Source organism: Heloderma suspectum, chromosome 1, assembly GCF_057233095.1.
Source record: "Heloderma suspectum isolate Gila_16-S chromosome 1, 16-S_ref, whole genome shotgun sequence".
Classification (NCBI taxonomy): domain Eukaryota; kingdom Metazoa; phylum Chordata; class Lepidosauria; order Squamata; family Helodermatidae; genus Heloderma; species Heloderma suspectum.
In genome coordinates, this window is record NC_139458.1 from 128,566,446 (window position 1) to 128,586,219 (window position 19,774).

General features: G+C 46.7%; 2 protein-coding genes across 2 annotated transcripts in view; both read right to left on the reverse strand.

The window, feature by feature from the left end:
* CRACR2B (calcium release activated channel regulator 2B) overlaps positions 1 to 5,095 on the reverse strand; it is a 69,502-nt gene extending 64,407 nt beyond the window's left edge. Inside the window, exon 1 of the mRNA XM_084856665.1 lies at positions 4,542 to 5,095. The gene's annotated coding sequence lies outside the window, so the exon portion shown is untranslated. The remainder of the gene's footprint in view (positions 1 to 4,541) is intronic.
* A 5,454-nt stretch (positions 5,096 to 10,549) lies between these two features.
* The window catches only part of PNPLA2 (patatin like domain 2, triacylglycerol lipase), a 63,295-nt gene continuing 54,070 nt past the window's right edge, over positions 10,550 to 19,774 (reverse strand). Inside the window, exons 8-9 of the mRNA XM_084856678.1 lie at positions 18,623 to 18,745; positions 10,550 to 15,885 (exon numbers count right to left, since the gene is read on the reverse strand). Of these exons, the coding sequence (XP_084712804.1) occupies positions 15,621 to 15,885; positions 18,623 to 18,745 (388 nt within the window). The 3' untranslated portion in view covers positions 10,550 to 15,620. The remainder of the gene's footprint in view (positions 15,886 to 18,622; positions 18,746 to 19,774) is intronic.

A 19,774-nucleotide genomic window follows, 5' to 3' on the forward strand; every position in this document is an offset into this window, starting at 1 on the left:
ATAAGGAAGGCTGAGTGCCGAAGAATTGATGCTTTCGAACTGTGGTGCTGGAGAAGACTCCTACGAGTCCCCTGGACTGCAAGGAGGTCAAATCAGTCAATCCTAAAGGAAATCAACCCTGAGTGCTCATTGGAAGGACAGATAATGAAGCTGAAGCTCCAATATTTTGGCCACCTAATGCGAAGAGAAAACTCCCTGGAAAAGACCCTGATGCTGGGAAAGACTGAAGGCAAAAGGAGAAGGGGACGGCAGAGGATGAGATGGCTAGATAGCATCACGGATGCAATGAATATGAACTTGAGCACGCTCCGGGAGAGAGCGCAGGACAGGAAGGCCTGGCGTGCTATGGTCCATGGGGTCACGAAGAGTCGGACACGACTGAACGACTGAACAACAACAACAACAGGAACTCAGCTTTGTTGATACACCGTTTCTTCCATCCCTCAGCTTCAAAATTTTACAGACTTGCGCTGTCATCTCTCTTAATTGTTAAGAATCCCTTTTCTAGATCTCACTGGCACCTGGAAAAATGGACAGTAATGGCCTGAAGGTAAAAAGTACATGAGCCTCCTTTTACCTATAACCTGCTCACTAAGACAGGGCCAAGCAATTTGTCCAGATATTAAGGATCACACTGGAAATGGAGAGGCACAAACATTTGCACCTATATTTGCACATAATTAGACAAATCACATTTGACAAAAGGAGCTTTCCATCATGAAAGGGAACAGAGGCATCTGGAACTGATACTTGTAGATCTTTTAAATCATGTTGCAGCCAGGTTCTCAGAATCAGGAGATAACTTAGAAATCATGAGATCTGAAAACAAACCCTACTTTCCCTTGGGCTACGGAGCCTTTTGGTAACATCATGGTCATGTTTTCAAGCTCATCTCTATAGCCACAAGGAACAGAAATATTTCTTTATTTAATGAAGCTAAGGGAGCAATCCTACACCTCCCAGAGAGCATTTGTGGGGACATAGGATCAGTCGGTTAATGGGCTCCAAAGCTGGAAACAGGGCTCTGATCTCAGAGCCCAGAAACCATGCTTCCCTCCCCCTCCCCCTCGTAGCTGGTGCAGTTCTCTCCATGGGGGCTACATCTCTGTGCTCAGAAATGGGAAAAGGGGGCATTCCTGGGGGCCGGGAGGAGAAGACTAGGTCATCAGCCATATGAGGAATCCTATGGCCTCCCCAGCTTCCTTCCCTCCCCGTCCTTGAAGCCTCCGCTAGATAGGTGAAATCGCCTGTCTAGCTTAAATGCAGAGCAGCGGGCACAACACGCCTCCCGCTCTGCATAGGATATTTGAGTACCGAGGGCAGATCACATAGGACTGTGCCCTAAGATTCTGAAAGGCTTCTCAGGGATGCATAACAACTGATTATGGTCTGTACAAAACTGGCAGGCTGTATTTGACCACTCTTACATAAAATGCTTCTCAAAGTTTGAGCACAGACACTAATAGCTAAGAAGGGAAGAGTGATGAATGTAAGGAGCCTTAACGTTAACACAGCAGAGGCCCATGTTTAGGGGAGGGAGGAAGCAATGAGGGCACTTGCCAAAACCTCACTCATGGTGCGGGTCACCTCATCAGTGACAAACATTACACCCCAATTGAGGAAAATGTGACATAGCCAAAGGGTGGAGTGAAAAGGAATGCCAATGAACATTCAGCCTGCAGGCCTCTTAGGCTGCAATCCTGTACCTAATTACCTGGGAGTAAATCCCACTGAACTCAATAAGGTTTACTTCTGAGTAGACACATATATGATAACAACAACAACTGTTAGCGCAAGGATGGGCAACTTGTGGCCCTTCAGATCCAGATGTTTTGGCCTAAAACTCCCATCAGCCCTAGCCAGCATAGCCAATGGTGGGGGATCATGGGAGATGTGGCTCTCCAGATGTTTGGGCTGACAAGTTGCTCACTCCTCTATTAAGAGTCTTAAGAGGGGCCTGTAAGGCACAACTGGGCTGACCCAAGATATTTTGCTGCCTGAGATGGTACAGCAAATGGCTCCTCCCCACTCCCGTGGCCCCAAATAAAGGTACATAGTATCCGAGGGAGGTCAAGTTATTTTGGCACCCAAGGCAAAAACAGAGAAAGAAATCCCACAAGCAACTCTCCCTAGGAGATAACAACAACAACAACAACAACAACAACAACTTAAACAGTAACTATTTGCTGCCCTTCCTTGACACCCTTGAAACAGCTGCCTGAACCAGCCAACTCAGGCTGCCTAATGGTAGGGCTGGCCCTGTTTCCAGCGCTGAATTGTCGGGCAGTTATTGTTGTCCTGTGTGTGTGTGTGTGTGTGTGTGTGTATCTGTGGGTGCCTAGGCACATTGGCCCAAGATTCTCAGGTTCTATTTTGAACCCCAAACTCCATCTTAGAGTACATGACTCATACTTCTAGATGTGGAGTTGCAGGCATTGTGTGGCTCCCTGCCCCATCCATCTGGGAGCCGGATTCTTAGTAATTCACTGCCTTCCTTGTTCCTGCAGGGTCTTTTTCTGTTCACCAAACATGCAGCTGTTGGGTCTCAAGTTCTGCAGAAGGGCAGGGAGCCAATGGCCCTCTGGATGTTGTTGGACTCCAAATCCCATCAGCTCCAGCCAGCATGGTTGGGGATGATGGGAGATTGGCCAACAACATCTGGAGGGCCACAGGTTCCCCCTCCCTGTTCCACAGCCACCACAACAACAATGCTACAGGAGAGCTGAATTGTCACAGGCAACTAAATAATACAAGGCCAAGGTGTGTGGGAATAGCTGTATTGGACTTGCTACAAAGAGCCCTGGGTTCAAATCCCTGCTTAAAGTATGGCACTTGAAAAAGGTCCCACTTTTCCATCTGTAAATCGGAGCCACAAAGTAGCCACCCAGACAGATCTGTTCTCTGGAATACTACAGGTGTTATAACAATTGCATACTCCAATAGTGTTTAGACACCCCAGACAAGTGTTATTAATTCCCCATGGTACACATAAATGTATGCTTTTGCCTCAACCGATCAACGTGGCTACCTCTGTGGGAATTATTGCAAGGAAAGTTGTGTCACAAATCATTAACCTTGCCGCTATTTTTCCCTCCATCAGAGGGTCTGCACCAGCTACATAACTGGCAAAAATTAAACCGTTTTTCCACCACAGAGAGGCAGTGATGAAGAGAAACTGCACCTGCCTGTCATGCAGCTGTTAGGGGGACACAGTCTCTTTAAAAAGTGATATACCATTTATCACAGATGCCAACATCCTTAGGGGTGTCATCTTTAAAATAAAATTTTAAAAAACCACTTGGTTTTGCTCCTGTGCCTTTTAAGAGCAGCCAAACACACAGAGAAATTGAGCAGGTGACACGTTTCTCATCACTTCTGTCTCCATACAGGAAAAACATCACCTGCCAAGTTTCCATGGCCCAAGCTGCACTTCAAAAAACCTAGGAGACGACCCATGGTTGCAGCTGGGTCATTTTAGAACCTGGACTTAATAATCTAATAGGGGCATCAGTCATTAGACCGCCATGTCTTTTCAAGCAGACAACTAACATTTTTCTTCTCCCCTCCTCCCCACCTGCCATTCCATGTGTTACAACTGCTTCTACATTCCTGATATGTTAGACCAGCAATACCTGTTTGCCAATCCCAATTTTTTTAAAAAAACAAAAAACAAATACAAAATTCTGAGCAGGTGCAGATTTACTTTTTAAACTCACTTAAATCGTAACATCATCACGACTACAGGAATAAAATGGGGTTTGTGTCTGCTGCTCATCACCTGCTGCTTTTGGGGTGGGGGGTGGGGGGTGGGGGGTGGGTGGGGGCCTAGACTGCAGAGCCCTGACTTTGAACTCCAGGCCAAAGCTGCTTTAGCTGCTGATTTTTCTCAGCATGGAACTACAGTGATGGGCTCCACCTGTTGAATTTCTGCTTGTTACAACACTTAGAACTACACGGAGAGAAGCAAAAATCAGGAGGACTTTGCTAAAGAGCCGCTTTGTGTGCCCTTTGCTTTAAAAAGAAAAAGAAAATGGTGGGGGTATAACTACTATTGCTGTTATTACTCATCTTAATCTTTTCAGGGAGGAAGGAAAGCGCCATAATAGAGATGAGGCGAGTTAGACGAAAACAATAACACTTCGCGGGAATACGTGCCAGTCGGCTAATAACGGGATTAAACGCATTTAAGTCCGTTCTCTTCCCTCCCGAGACCCCCAAAAGAAGCCCCCTTCCAGGGAGCCAGGACCTTACACCGTTTTGCAAGGGATAGCCTCGGTGCGCTGGAACGGCCGTTCTTTAGCGCGCCTCCCCGCCCCTCTCGTTGCAGAGACGAGCCAAGACCACGGCGGCGGGGAAGCCGTTCCGGGGCGGGAGCCTAAATCAGGCGCAGCAAAGCGCCTCGAGACACTTCCACGACCAACCGCGTGTACTGCGGCGTATGTGTGCCAGGCTCAAGCTGCTGGTCCTGAAGGTGGTGCCGCAAGACCCTCTCTCAGCTGTCTGCCCGAAGAAGAAAAGTTGCCCATCGCTCTCAGCGTTACCTGATCTCCCCAATCCAGACGGAGGCGCCACTGGGGGAGAGGAGAAGCAGGCAGCAGTCCGGCGCGCTCGGGTCGGTGCGCGGTGGAGAAGAGGCTTCCCCCGACGCGGAAATGATCGACGGCGGCTTCGCCAGAGCAGCGGCTGCGACGTCTCCGCGTGAGCTTTCTGTTCCGGCCCGCGAGGCGCTCCGCCGCCGCCCTGCAGGTGGCGGGAGGCGGAGGCGGCTGCGCCTCCAAGGGCCGTCGCCTTGGGGCTGGCGCGGAGCGGCAGGATGGACGCGCGGCACGTTGCCAGTCAGTCAGAGAGGAGAGCCGGGCGCGAGCATCCTGCTGCGGCTGCTCCCGCTCGCCGGCTGGGCCTGTTGAGCCGCCTCAAGCGCCTCCCCAATTTCACCCACGTGGAGCACGGGAAAGTGGCGGCGCGATGGGCCCCGCGCCTCTGCGGGCGCGGGCCAGGGACGCACGCGGCTCCGAGGACCGCCGCCAGGGAGCCTCCGGAGGCATTTGCCAGCCGCGCGAGCGGCCAGCCTCGAAACGCCCGCCCGCCCGGCCGCGTCAGCGCCTTGCTTTCCCCACCAGGAGCGGTGGCGAAATGGGCGGTCGCAAAGGAGCGATCCAGCGCGCGCGGAAAGACGGGACGCGGAGGGCTGGTTCGCGGGTCACCTCCGCGTGAGGCAAGCCGAGGAGACGCGGAACCGGTGCACTTGCGCTGGCCCACAGACCAAGCTTGTGACCCGGCATTTCTCAAGCTGCCGTGCTGACGGGAAGCATTGCCAAGTTGCCGGCGCAGTCTCAGGCCTGGGGGCAAAGTCCAGCCCTCCGGGCACCCCGAGATGGTCACACCCTCTGGCCCCACACTCTTTCCCCCAAACACTGATAGTTCTGTGGTTCCCTGGCGTTTATGCAGTTTCCCCCCAATGTGAAAGGTTGAAACGCCTCTCCGAAGGCCTCGTCGCTGACAGTGAGAGACCTATGCTGAAAGATTTAAGCCCGACCCTCTTGCCATTGGCCCCACCCACCACTGGAATGTGGCTCCTGAGGGCCTCTGCAAAATGGAGTGCAGCCCTCTGCCAGGAAAAAGGTTATGCACCCCTGCTGCAGCCGGGCAAAGGCACTTGCTACATTTTCCTGTTGTAACTCGGAATCCTCTAACTCAAAGTATTCATGAGTCAGGCTACATTATTGTTCAGTCGTTCAGTCATATCCGACTCTTCGTGACCCCATGGACCATAGCACGCCAGGCCTTCCTGTCCTGCGCTCTCTCCCGGAGCGTGCTCAAGTCCATATTCATTGCATCAGTGATGCTATGTAGCCATCTCATCCTCTGCCGTCCCCTTCTCCTTTTGCCTTCAGTCTTTCCCAGCATCAGGGTCTTTTCCAGAGAGTTTTCTCTTCGCATTAAGTGGCCAAAATATTTGAGCTTCAGCTTCAGTATCTGTCCTTCCAATGAGCACTCAGGGTTGATTTCCTTTAGGATTGACTGATTTGACCTCCTTGCAGTCCAGGGGACTTGTAAGAGTCATCTCCAGTACCACAGTTCGAAAGCATCAATTCTTCGGCACTCAGCCTTCCTTATAGTCCAGCTCTCACAGCCGTACATTACTACTGGGAAAACCATAGCTTTGATTAGACGGACCTTTGTCGGCAAGGTGATGTCTCTGCTTCTTATTATGCTGTCTAGGTTTGCCATAGCTTTCCTCCCAAGGAACAAGTGTCTTTTAATTTCATGGCTACAGTCACCGTCTGCGGTGACCTTGGAGCCCAAGAAAATAAAATCTGTCACTGCTTCCATTTCTTCCCCTTCTATATGCCAGGAAGTGATGGGGCCAGATGCCATGATCTCAGTTTTTTTCATGTTGAGTTTCAAACCAGCCTTTGCACTCTCCTCTTTCACCTTCAACAAGAGGCTCTTTAGATCCTCTTCGCTTTCTGCCATTAGGGTGGTATCATCTGCGTATCTGAGGTTGTTGAGAATTCTCCCAGCAATCTTAATTCTGACCTGTGATTCATCCAACCCGGCGTTTCTCGTGATGTACTCTGCATATAAGTTAAATAAGCAGGGCGACAATATGCAGCCTTGTCGTACTCCCTTCCCAACTTTGAACCAATCGGTTGTTCCATGTCCGGTTCTTACTGTTGCTTCTTGACCCTCGTACAGGTTTCTCAGGAGACAGGTAAGGTGGTCTGGTACTCCCGTCTCTTGAAGAATTTGCCACAGTTTGTTGTGATCCACACAATCAAAGGCTTTAGCGTAGTCAGTGAAGCAGAAATAGACGTTTTTCTGGAATTCTCTTGCTTTCTCCATGTTCCAGCGAATGTTGGCGATTTGATCTCTAGTTTCTCTGCTTCTTCGAAACCCAGCTTGTACTTCCGGTAGTACTTGGTTCGCATACTGCTGAAGCCTAGCTTGTAGGATTTTGAGCATAACCTTGCTGGCATGTGAAATGAGCACAATTGTACAGTAGTTTGAACACTCTTTGGCGTTGCCCTTCTTTGGAATTGGAATGTAAGCTGACCTTTTCCAGTCTTCTGGCCACTGTTGAGTGTTCCAAATTTGTTGGCATATTGAGTGCAGCGCTTTAACAGCATCATCTTTTAGGATTTTAAATAGCTCAGCTGGAAGACTGTCATCTCCACTAGCTTTCTTGTTACTAATGCTTCCTAAGGCCCACTTGACTTCACTCTCTAGGATGTCCGGTTCAAGTTCAGTGACCGCACTATCATGGCTATCAGGGACATTCAGATCTTTCCTGTATAGTTCTTCTGTGTATTCTTGCCACCTCTTCTGAATCTCATCTGCTTCTGTTAGGTCCCTGCCTTCTTTGTCCTTTATCATGCCCATCTTTGCACAAAACGTTCCCTTGAGATCTCTGATTTTCTTGAAGAGATCTCTAGTCTTTCTCATTCTGTTGTTTTCCTCGATTTCTTTGCATTTTTCATTTAAGAAGGCCTTCTTGTCTCTCCTTGCTATTGTCTGGAACTCTTCATTCAATTGAGTATATCTTCCCCTTTCTCCCTTGCTTTTCGCTTCCCTTCTTTCCTCAGCTACTTGTAAAGCCTCGTCAGACAGCCACTTTGCTTTCTTGCATTTCTTTTTCTTTGGGATGGATTGAGTTGCTGCCTCCTGAACAATGTTACGGACCTCCGTCCATAGTTCCTCAGGCACTCTGTCTATCAGGTCTAATCCCTGAAATCTATTCCTCATCTCCACTGTATATTCATAAGGGATATGATTTAGGTCATACCTGAATGGTTTAGTGGTTTTCCCTACGTTCTTCAATTTAAGCCAAAATTTTGTAAGCAGCACCTCATGATCTGAGCCACAGTCAGCTCCAGGTCTTGTTTTTACTGACTGTATAGAGCTTCTCCATCTTTGGCTGCAAAGGACATAATCAATCTGATTTCAATATTGACCCTCTGGTGATGTCCATGTGTAGAGTCGCCTCTTGTGTTGTTGGAAAAGCGTGTTTGCTATGATCAGCGTGTTCTCTTGGCAAAACTCTATTAGCCTTTGTCCTGCTTCATTTTGTACACCAAGGCCATGCCTGCCTGTTATCCCGGTGATTTCTTGACTTCCGACTTTAGCATTCCAATCCCCTATGATGAAAAGGACATCTTTTTTTAGTGCTAGTTCTAGAAGGTGTTGTAGGTCTTCATAGAACTGATCAGCCTCAGCTTCTTCGGCATCAGTGGTTGGGGCGTAGACTTGAATTACTGTGATGTTGAATGGTTTGCCTTGGATTTGTACTGAGATCATTCTATCGTTTTTGAGATTGTACCCCAGTACTGCTTTTCCCACCCTTTTATTGACTACGAGTGCTACTCCATTTCTTCTAAGGGATTCTTGCCCACAGTAGTAGATATGATGGTCACCTGAATTAAATTCGCCCATGCTTGTCCATTTTAGTTCGCCGATTCCCAAGATGTCGATGTTCAATCTTGCCATCTCATGTTTGACCACCTCCAGCTTACCTTGATTCATTGACCTTACATTCCAAGTTCCTAAACAATATTGTTCTTTACAGCATCGGATTTTCTTTTCACCACCAGACGCATCCACAGCTGAGTGTCCTTTCGGCTTTGGCCCAGCCGCTTTACTCTTTCTGGCGCTACTTGGAAATCCCCTCTGCTCTTCCCCAGTAGTATATTGGACACCTTCCGACCTGAGGGGCTCATCTTCCGGCGTCATCTCTTTTAACCTTGTGATACATTCCATGGGGTTTTCTTGGCAAGAATACTGGAGTGGGTTGCCATTTCCTTCTCCAGTGGGCCACATTTTGTCAGAACTCTCCGCCATGACCTGTCCGTCTTGGGTGGCCCTGCACAGCATAGCTTATGGCTTCACTGAGTTGCGCAAGCCCCTTTGCCACAGCAAGGCAGTGATCCGTGAAGGGGCAGGCTACATTGCATTGAAGTTAATGATGTGAACAGGCCCAGTGGTGCGTGCTTTGCTTGCTAGCTGAAAGAATGTATGCCACCTTTTCCCCTTTAGGGGACCTCTGGAATCAGACTTTTCTTGTTTTCTAGCCTTGAGCGGATATCCATGCCAGGACAGCATGGTCACATTTGACTTTCTTTTACACCTGAATCCATGTTGTTTTTCTTAAATACATTTTTCTTTTTGTACAGCATTGTTTCTCCTTGGGCTAGTAACTCTCCAAGCCAAAACAGTGAGACACTGCCTTATATGGAGTCAGATCATTGGTCCAACTAGCTTAGTATTGTCTACGCTGAGGGGGTAGTGGCTCTCCAAGGTTTCAGATGGGTATTTCACTGCTCTGTCTGGAGATACCAGGGATTGAACCTGGGTGTGCAAAGCACGTGCCCTACCAATGAACCATGATAAGCCCCTCTGGCCTACATACATACACACACACACTCACACTCAAAGGAGTATCATCTGGGGCAGACGTGGAAGTCTAGGCAATTCAAGGTGCTGGTTTTAACTTATAAAGCCCTGCAGGGTTTTAAATCCTGGTTCACGTGGCACTAAATCATGGCATTTAAATCCTGGCTCACCTAAAAATGGCCTTTGACATTATTGCTAACCCTTATCTTTTACGCAGCTTGGGACCACAATACCTGATGGCACACCTCTCCCGAAATGAACCTACCCATACTCTACGTTCAACATCTAAGGTCCTCCTCCGAGGGAAGCTTGGAAGGAGGCAATGAGGGAGAGGGCCTTCTCAGTGGTGGCCCCCCATCTGTGGAATGAGCCCCCCAATGAGGTCCGCTTGGTGCCAAAATTGTTACCTTTTCAGCACCAGGTTAAGACCTATCTCTTTTCCTAGGCATTTGGCAGCACATGATGAGTTTTAATCTGTCCTGGATGTGTCTTTTGTTATGACTGACTATTCAAAGTTGTTTTTAGTTATGTTGTTTGTATATACTGTCTGTGTGCCTTTATGTAAATGGCTTTTAAACTTTGTATAGAGTATTTTAATGTTTCAACATCAATAAACTGTCCGGAGTGCTTCAGCTATGGGGCGGTATAGAAATGTAATTAATTAAGTAGGCAGCTCTTTCTTATTTAAACATGGAGTCAGCTCACTGCTGGTGACAGATCCTTGGCCTACTTCACTACTTGTGCATTAAATCATCATAAGATTTGGCTCTGAAAGCAAAAAGCATGACGACTCCTGGATCACTCTGTCTGGTCCCATGACAGGTGATGCGGTGACAATGGGTTGGTGTCCAGCGAGGCTGGGTGAGTAACAAGCTGTAGTTCCACATCTTAATGGGCTACTGAGTAGAGAAAAACTGGGGACTTCCAGCAAGGAGTAGCTGTGAAGGGGGGGGGGAGTGACTGAAGAGCCACAGAAGGCATCATGGTACCACCACACTTAAGATCCTTGGGATAAGCCCTCTGCCTTTGGCCATCTCTGTTTCTCTCAATTTGTGCATCTTTCCCAAGCTGACTGTATCATAACAGACATGGCTTTCAGAAGAACCCATCAGCTGATTAGCCTTGGGGCACAAGTAAAGATCCACACAGTTCAATATGTTTAGAAAGTATTTTATTAGGGACGTATATTTTCAAAATAAATATTTAACACATTTCCAGTAAACACTGGGGGGGGGGGCCAAGGGGGAAAGCAAAGCATAAACAAAATTAACACTGAACTTCCAAGCAATGACTATTAGAATGCCACCTAATGATGGTTGCCATGTAAATACAATCAATTGCTTATTTCCTCATAATCTCCTTGCTGCTGTTTCTTCAGACAAAGAACTGCATTACTCACTAGCAAGTGCTAAAATGGATCTACCGCAGTCTGTCCACAGAAGTGCAGAACAGCATCAGAGAACATCCCCCACACCCAAAGTTAGCACAGTTATCAGTTCTCCAATAAGATAAATGCAAAATAAAACTGACTCTTTTCTAAGGTTAACTCTGATTCTCTATTTGGCATTTTGGATTTCCTGTAGAATATATATATATATATATATGGCCAGCGTGTGTCAGTGGAACAGGAAGGGCACCAATTATTTGTCACAGTAACTACTCCATCTGCAGCAGTGTTGCTAACCCAGTAGCTGCTACTGAATTAAAGGAAGCTGGGCGAAGAGAACAGGAGGGGAATGAGTGCCATTCTGACAGCAGCAGCAAGTGCTGGAATGCTTGGCATTTAAAAAAAGGCACTGTGGTAACTTAAAAACAATGCTACACTGGCAGATGTGCGCAACGCATGAAGCCCCGTTACTGTTCCACTGGCTGCTGGTGTAATTAGATGCTATTCTTCCATTTGAGCAAACCACATTAAAGGTGTGTACCAAGTCACACAAGGTTTCATATTGTTCACACCTACGTCACACCTTGATCCAAAAGTTTTCCCAAATTTGACATACCAAATCCTTTTTTTAAAAAAGGGTGGTGGGGAGAGATTGGCTTTACATTTGGCTATCGTCCATTTCTTTTGCTCATTTTCTGTGAGAGTTCCGGTCATTATTAGAGCTGAAATTTAGACTATAATCTTTGGACCAATTTTAAATTACAGTTTAAACCATCTTTGTGGTTTTTCCTTTTAAGCATCCAGTGCATTGTTGCAATACTAGTTTTTGGCACGAAAATCTGGATTTAGCAGAAGATATAATTAAACCAGAAAGATTGTTTGAGGTTTACTTTCTAAAAACCTCTTTTATAACCTTGGCTATTTTCCCATCTGGCTAGATGGATTGCTCCAGAAGAGGACTTTCTAAATTATAATATATCAGCAGCAAACAGAAACCCAGCAGTACAATCATTGTGCCTTAAGCAGCAGCTTACTAGAAAACTCTAAATTATTGTGCAACGCATTTTAAAATAGGATACAGTGTTGAATAACTTAGTGGTTGGTTATACATATACACAGACATAAACACAGCCTCACTGTCTTCTTAGAAGCAAGAAGTGACATTTACGTTATAAGCAAGGGAAAAAACTGGTGCCTACCCAACCTTGGGAAGACAAAAGGAAAGCCACATTTTTCTGGATATTTCAAAATTCAAGAACTTTTTTTAGTAAGAGAAGTTCCCTGTAGCAGGTTAGACAATAGTTCATTGAACAAGCAGCAAGTTTCTAGCAATCGCTAATCTTCATGTAGGACAGTAGAGACTTGATTTATAAGCGGTCTTCATCTTTGTTAAGCTACACTTCAAACTCCCAAAGATTCTACTGAGGGTCTTCTAGTCAGAGCCCTCCTTAGAGATGCCTGCTATTATTTTATGGATGAAGAATGGAAGAACACAGGGGAAAAGGTTAAATACAACCAAGAGATCCTTATCTTCAGGTGTATTTTTTCTCCCTCAACTATCACAGAGTAGGTTACGTGTAAGTCTTCGTAAGCAACAGAACAAGTCCCAAACCATTTTAATGGTATTTCTTCCTCCAAATAAAAGTTCCACTTCTGGCATCTCAGTTCATATTTCAGTTAAAATGCCAAGGACCTGTATTCTCATTTTCCTCTGCACCAATAGTTGTTGGCTGCTGTTTTCTTATTCAACACAAGGATAAAAAAAGGCACACAGCATGTCAAGAATGCCTCCAAAGCTAAATTCCCATTGATCTAAATTCAACAGAGATCCCAGAGACCAGGAGTTGGGCTCTGTGGTAGGTGCTGTGGATCTTTTGTGATTTGCTACAAGCGCTCATCTTAAGCAAATGTTTGCAGAGAGAACAAGTGAATTCTTTGCCACGCAGAGTATTTACATAAAGTAAAAGAGAGTGACTATTTAATTGGCCACAATGCCAAACCCTCACCACTCCCATCTTGCCCGGTCGCAAAGGCTTCACACTTTAAGAGTTCTATTTTTCCAAATGGTGTTTAAAATAAGTTTAAAAGAGCGGTGTGGAGACAAAAGCAGGCACTTGTGCTACGTGGACAGCCAATAAAGAACTGAAATATTTTCTTTCCATATCAAGCCTATTTTTGTAGCACTGCCTGTTCCCCCCTCCCCGCCCGCCCCCACAAACATTCCAGAAGTTCTGCAGGTGGCAGTATTTCTAAGAATGCTATTATCGGCCACCAAACTCCCAGGTGTTCGGTTACCAGAAGGTTTTGAACGCGGTGCTGTTCTGGCTTCTGCCACTTCGAATAATTCTCCTTTTCTGGGGGGGGGGGAATAAATCAAGCAGGCATATATCACAAGCCTTTGCTACAGGAGCTGCCTACAGCTCCGCTGTACAAAAAGACACAAACAGAAATTGAGTAGATGTCCGCTGGGAGCAATGGCCAGTGTGCAGTGAAGTCTGTGTATGCAAGTACATCTACCCTTCTGTTCTCCAGTGGCACTTGAAATCCCATCACTATTAATGCTGCTTTACTCATATGAACTAAACTATCTGAATCCCCCCCTCTCCTGCCAATGTGTTATCTTCGGCATTCAACAGATCGTTTGAATCGAGAGAAACAGACATGACCACCTGCTTAGAGCACAAAGAAAATCAACCTCCCTGCCCCACAATACAAATAAACCAAAATTCTTTTGTCCTTGTAGCACAAAATATTTGTGCTTTTAGAGTACAAAAGCACAACCGGGAAGGAATTGTATATTTTTTTACACACAGAGAAAATAAAACAGCTATATGAAAGGGGATCCTTGCTGCTTTGCAATCACAGTATATCTTTGCCGCGCTACACAGTAGCAGGAACAAGGCAGCGGCAGCAAAACATGAAAGAAAGTTCCATGCTAGTGACAATTAGTAGTACATTTGGTAAGGGGTTATGGGAGGAGGGATTTTGTGCAGCTGGTGGGGCTTGCTCTGCTATCTGGAGTGCTTCATCCCTAACACATACTGCAGCGAGCAACTCCAGCAAAGGAGCAGAGGAAGGGGGGGGGGGCTTAGTAAAAGCACTGGTAACATGTACCAGATCTTTATTCTGGAAAACTCAAAACCCTGGCAAGCAATTAAATGCCCCTCTGCCTATGTGGACTATAGGGGTTAACCTATAGGCATGAATTTCTGTGCTTCATTATCTCAAAAGAAGGGGAGTCACAATCCACTAGTCTGACACACAGAGGATGTAAAGAAGGATGTGCATTCAGTTTGGTGTTTCTGAACTGGCAGCTCTGTCCCTCCTGTTCATGCACCACTGCCATCCCTTTTGAGATCTCCCAAGTCCAGAGCCTCCTTACCTACCCCTGCCCCACTGCAGAGCCATTAACAGCAACAATCCTGTTGGGGCTGTCAGCTTCTTCCAAAAGGGATCAAATTTACCAGTGGCACAAGTAGGTATGGATTCCATAGACCAGTGGTTGGCAACATGGTGCCCATGGGCACCAATGCGTTCCCAGATGTGAATCCCATGAATGCCTCTGGGCTACACAGTGACTACCCACAGCTCCCAAGGAAGCCATTTTTTCTGTAGTGTCCAGGACAGTTGTCAAACGTGCCCACTGGCCCAAAATGGTTACCTACCCTGCCACAGACTTTATTAAATCCTGTTGGACCAGTATTGACTTTGACCTCTAGGTTCTAACAGCTTCATATTCCTTTGCAAGTGGAATCAAATCCCTCCTCTCCCCTTTCCTTGTACGGCTAGCTCCAGTTAACCCAATTAGTCACAAACCATTTTAAAACATACATTGGACCATCTTACTCCTGCCTTCCTCCTCCATCCTTCTTTACATCCCTTCTGTGACTAAACATAATTAGGAATTAAGACACATAATTGTAGTTATTGGGAATAGAACAGAAACAGCATGGGACAATTTAAAATGAAAGAGGGGAAAAAATAAGAGTATCAATATCTAAAAATATAGCTCAGACACAGTTTAATCAACCACATTTCAGAGCTCCTGATCTTTTCTCATCCCCCAAAGGTAAAAAGATCCCTTAGAAGGAGGGATCTTTTCAGGCACACCTGAGAAGAACAAGGAACCCTAGTAGCATAAGGGTTTCATTTTACAGTTCTGAATTTCTAACATCTGTATTATGAGAAGCAGCACCCACACAGATTTGCATGAGAATGTGGGGCAGGAGTTATAAGGTGGCTCTGTCGAGAGTTGAAAACCAAGGACTGCCTTGGATACAAGAACTGGTTTGGCAGTCAGTCATTCTAGGCTGCCTTACTTCTTTTCTGTGTGTGTGTTGTTGTTTTTTTTCTGTTCCATTGCACAGAGAAAGAAGATCCCAGGGAACTCACACCTTTAAAAACAAAAGCACTTTACAATACTGATTTGAAACAAATAAGGTTAAAAAACAAAAGAAATGCCAGAGCACTGATTGTGTCCCAATATTCTTATTACAGACCGCAAGTTCAAGATTACGCCTCTTTGGAGGTGCCTCGAATGAAACTCTTTTCAGTTCTACCAAGGCACCAATCACTTGTGTTGCAGTTGTTAAGTATTTATACACCATCATATCCAAACATGTTCATAACTCCCTACACACTTTGATGGGTTCTAACACTGTGCCAGTCACCTGCTTAGCAGTGGCACGATTGCCTATTTTGATATCAATTCTCTCTCTCTCTCTCTCTCTCTGATTGGGAAAAATCTCTTAGTGGGTGTTAAGAGCTCCATTGGGATGCTGATGAGACACAGTCACTGCCCACCCGCCTTCCCCTTCCCCCGGCCCAAACTGTGGTAAGAGTCTTAGAAGAGCTGAAGGGTCTCTTGTGTGCAGCCCGCCGGAGGGTGTCTCATCTGCAGCCCTTCTGATGGGAAGATGGAAGCCTGCAGGTCCACGTTGATACAGAAGAGACCCAGCATAAGCTGGCGCTGGTACTCCTCCCATTTTGTCATAACGTCTGTCAGGGAGAGGTTGTTCCGCAACCATTTGGGCAGAGCCTCCCCATAGCCGATGCTCAGCGGGACAGGCAAGCTTTGGGTCTTTCTGAGTTCAAGATGGTAGTACAGCCTGAGAGAGAAAAAGGAAGATCATAAGTTTGCCGTGCTGTATTTTTATGCAGTGCTCGGCATGCTGGGTCTTCCAAGCTAGATGTGATGATAAAACATAGAGAAGGGGAAAAGGAGAGAGGGGTGGGGGGAGACAGATTAACCATACGTCCCATCACAATTTCCCATCCACATCATACCAGTATCATTGACTGATATGATGGCATAAAGAAGGCAGCAGCACAGGCTGAGGTTGTGGCAAGGTGCAGCTGGGCAGTGTTGACGCTCTCCCTCATGCCTCAATACTGACCTTTGACACCCTGGCTATCCTAGTCCTGCCCTCTGCTAGTCCCGTCATTGGGCCATGACCAGAAAGTGCCACTTGAGCTGAATTAGGTTCAGAGGAAACTTTGAGCCTCCAGAGTCCCCAGGCTGGTGATCGTCATAGTGCTGAGTTTCATGGAGTCTGAGGAAGGGAGTCAGGCGTACAAATGAGAACACCAGCAGCAGCACAGAGCCGACTGCTCCATGAAAGCGACACTTCGTGGACAGAATGGAGCCCATTCTCTCAATGCTGCCAACAAGGGCAACTCCATCAGTTGTGTGACCGACAAAATGCAGCAGCCACCAGTTGGAAATTGTAACAATGTAGCATCAAGTGATAAATCCAAATGGTACCATAAAAAACAAGACACATTAACAGCTATATTATTTATTTATATAACACCATCTACGTGCATCATACGTGGGCAACTTGGGGGGGTTCCAGGGACCACCTTTGACCCCCTGCATGGGCCACACTCCTGCTGCCTGCCGCACTGCCAAATTTTGGTGGCACAGCAGCAGCAAACCTCCCCCAGTGGTTTTTTCCTGGGATTCGGCAGCAAACCACTGCGGAAGCTTACAAAGGGCAACTTTAGCTTGTTTTCAAGCTAAATGCGTTCTTTGTAAGCATCTGCAGCGGTTTGCTGCTGAATTTCGGCAGTGAACCACCATGGGGTCTTTTTGCTGCCACCATTACCCCACTGCCGAATTCAGTGGTGGGGTAGCGATGGCCGCACATGAGGTCGGGCAGGGGGGTATATCAGCCTGCAGGCCATGTATTGCCGCCCCCTGCTGTACATGGTGCTCAACAAAGAACAAAAACGGTATATTATACTGTAAACTTTTAGAAGTATCATTAGGTGACAGCCTGAAACTGAAAGGTGGTTCACAAGACATTTGTCTGTGCAAACCATCCTCCTGACATTCTCTGTCTTTACATTTGTCTTTAGAGTGAACGAGAATATCCTAGGAAAAAACTGCCATTGCAGTTACTGCTACTGTTTCACCTTGCATCTGCCTCACTAACACTGAGTTCACGTACTTTTCTGTACGTGAGCGGATAACCACGGAAGGTCAGGATGGTTTTACATGAACAGTGGACAAAGACGTATTGTGTGAACTTGACAATAACTGAGCGTTAAGTACAAAATTGTCTCAAGGGTGGGGAACAGCCCCTACATATCCTGTGTTTCTATTTTTCTCAGTCTTACAATAGGGATCCTAGTCTCCCTAACTGTCCAGGGGATGACTTACGAAGATTCTTTTGAGGTTTCCATTTTAAACTTGATCCAAAGAGACAGATCTTTGGAATGCTCAGTACAGGGAAACACTTCTCTCTTGTGATTCTAAGCCTGTAGGATTTCTTCAATACATTTTGTTCAACACTTAGGGACCTTAGCTGCTCTACAAATTAGCCATACAAATAAAATAAAACAAAATAAAATAAAATTGGGGACTATGAGGTTTGGGTTTCTGTTCTCTGGTTTTAAATGCAGATGTATCCCCCATACCCCACCCCACCTGGCTGCCTTTTCTTCCAGGAAGCCCAAGGCAGCTTACATGCTCCTCCTCCTCTCCATTTTATCGTCACAACAGCCCTGTGAGGTCGGTTAGGCTGAGAATCAGTGACTGGCCCAAAGTCACCCAGTGAGCTTCATGGCGGAGTGGAGACTAGAAGCCAGGTCTCCACAGTTGCAGACCAATGCTCTAACCACTACACCACACTGGCTCTCTTATTATCAGGTTACCAGGATGCAGGCACACCCAAATCTTCCTGAATGGGGAAGACACTTATTTTTATAAGGGCTGAGCAGACTACGGTGACACCTCTAGAACTGCCATCTTAAGCCTACATAAGCCCTGTTCAGGTATTGTCTGAACATGTGAAGACTTAAAGCGGGTAGAGCAATGGGAGTCGTGCACACTGGCCATGCCCCCGATGTCTCCAGGCACACTGGCCCCACCCCCTCAGTTCAGACCTTGCCACATTGCCTGAACGGGGGTTATGCTCGCATTTGCTTGAGCGTGAGAACTCTCCGTGTAATCGCAGTTCCCAGTCACAGGGACAGTTCTACTCATGCTCAAGCAAACACACGTAGAGCTCCCGTTCAGACCTTGCCAATTCAACGTGGCAAGGTCTGACCTGGGCCGGGGGGAGGGGGTCAGCATGCCTAGAGACACAGGGGGCTCAGCCAGCGTGCACAACCCCATCCCTCTACCCACTTCAAGCCTTCACATGTTCGGACAAACACCTGAACATGGCTATTGTTGAGTGGAGTCCAAAAGGAACCAATTTCTGTGTAAGCATGGTAAAACTCGAAGTCAAAGTCTCCCAATTCGCTGATTTTATCACATCCCTCATAGGGCAACTTCGAGTTGTCTCTTTCGATGTCGCAATACTTCTGCAAATCTAAGACATGAACCAATTATCATACCTGGCTGAGAGGTGACTTCCTAGCTTCTTCTTGGCTTTTCTCATGAGATAGTGACAGACTTTCCTTGTCTGCTCTTTCATCCATCTAATATCCTCTGGAACATCAGGCAGCCACTCAAGCAACCTGAAGGAGGCAGGCGACACACAAGAAGACTGTTACCTGGAGCAGCAATCGCTGCATTGCAAGCACAAATGAATGGCCAGCCACCTCACAGCTCCACTGAGGCTCTTAGAACAGCCACCCCGGGACCGCCTCCCACATCCATACAAGGGCAGTCCAGCTACACGAGCATCCTGTTTCCCACTGTGGCCAACCAGCTGTCAGTGGGCAGCCCACAAGCAGGGCACGAAGGCAATAGCACCCTCCCACCCATGTTCCCCAGCAACTGGCGTACAGAGGCATACTGCCTCTGATACCAGAGCCATATGTAGTCAGCATAATTAGTAGCTATTGATAGTCTTATCACTTGAACAGGTCTAAACAACCATAATAAGGAGTAAAAAGAGAGAGTCTTGTCTTCTGTGAAATATCTGTAGTCTACAGTGATCCACAAAGGTGTGGCAAGCTGAGAAACTTTTAAAATTGCATTTACCAATGAAAATCTAAGATGCTTTAATTAAAAACATCTGGAAATGGGTGTGAGTACCAGTATGGTAGTTAGCCCCCAATATTAGCATGCCTGTCCCCCCCACCCCCAATCACACGCACTGCACTGCATGGGAGCAGCTTCCCCAGAGTACTGTCCCCATGCCACTGTGATTTGTTCATGCAAATATGTGAATATTGAACTACATGGGTTGGCTGATAAAATGGGTCTTTCCCACTTGATAGGAACATACCCTCCTGGCAGGGGGCTGACTGGATGAGAAATATCCATACAATTGCTCCTGCCTCGTGGTTGCAGTATTCCTATTCCCCCACCCCTCACACACACAGCTGTGTGGGATATTGGGGCATGTGAGTACATGACTGCTCAGTAGAGCAGATGTTCAAAGCTTTTCTCAGCTAGGTTAAACCATGGCTGTCTCTTCCTCCAACACCCACCCTTTGATAAGGCAAACCTTCATTTTTCCATAATATGGCTCAGTATACACTTTGATTTGCTCCTGGAGCTTGCCAGCTAAAGGCTTCTTTGGTACCATGATTTCATGT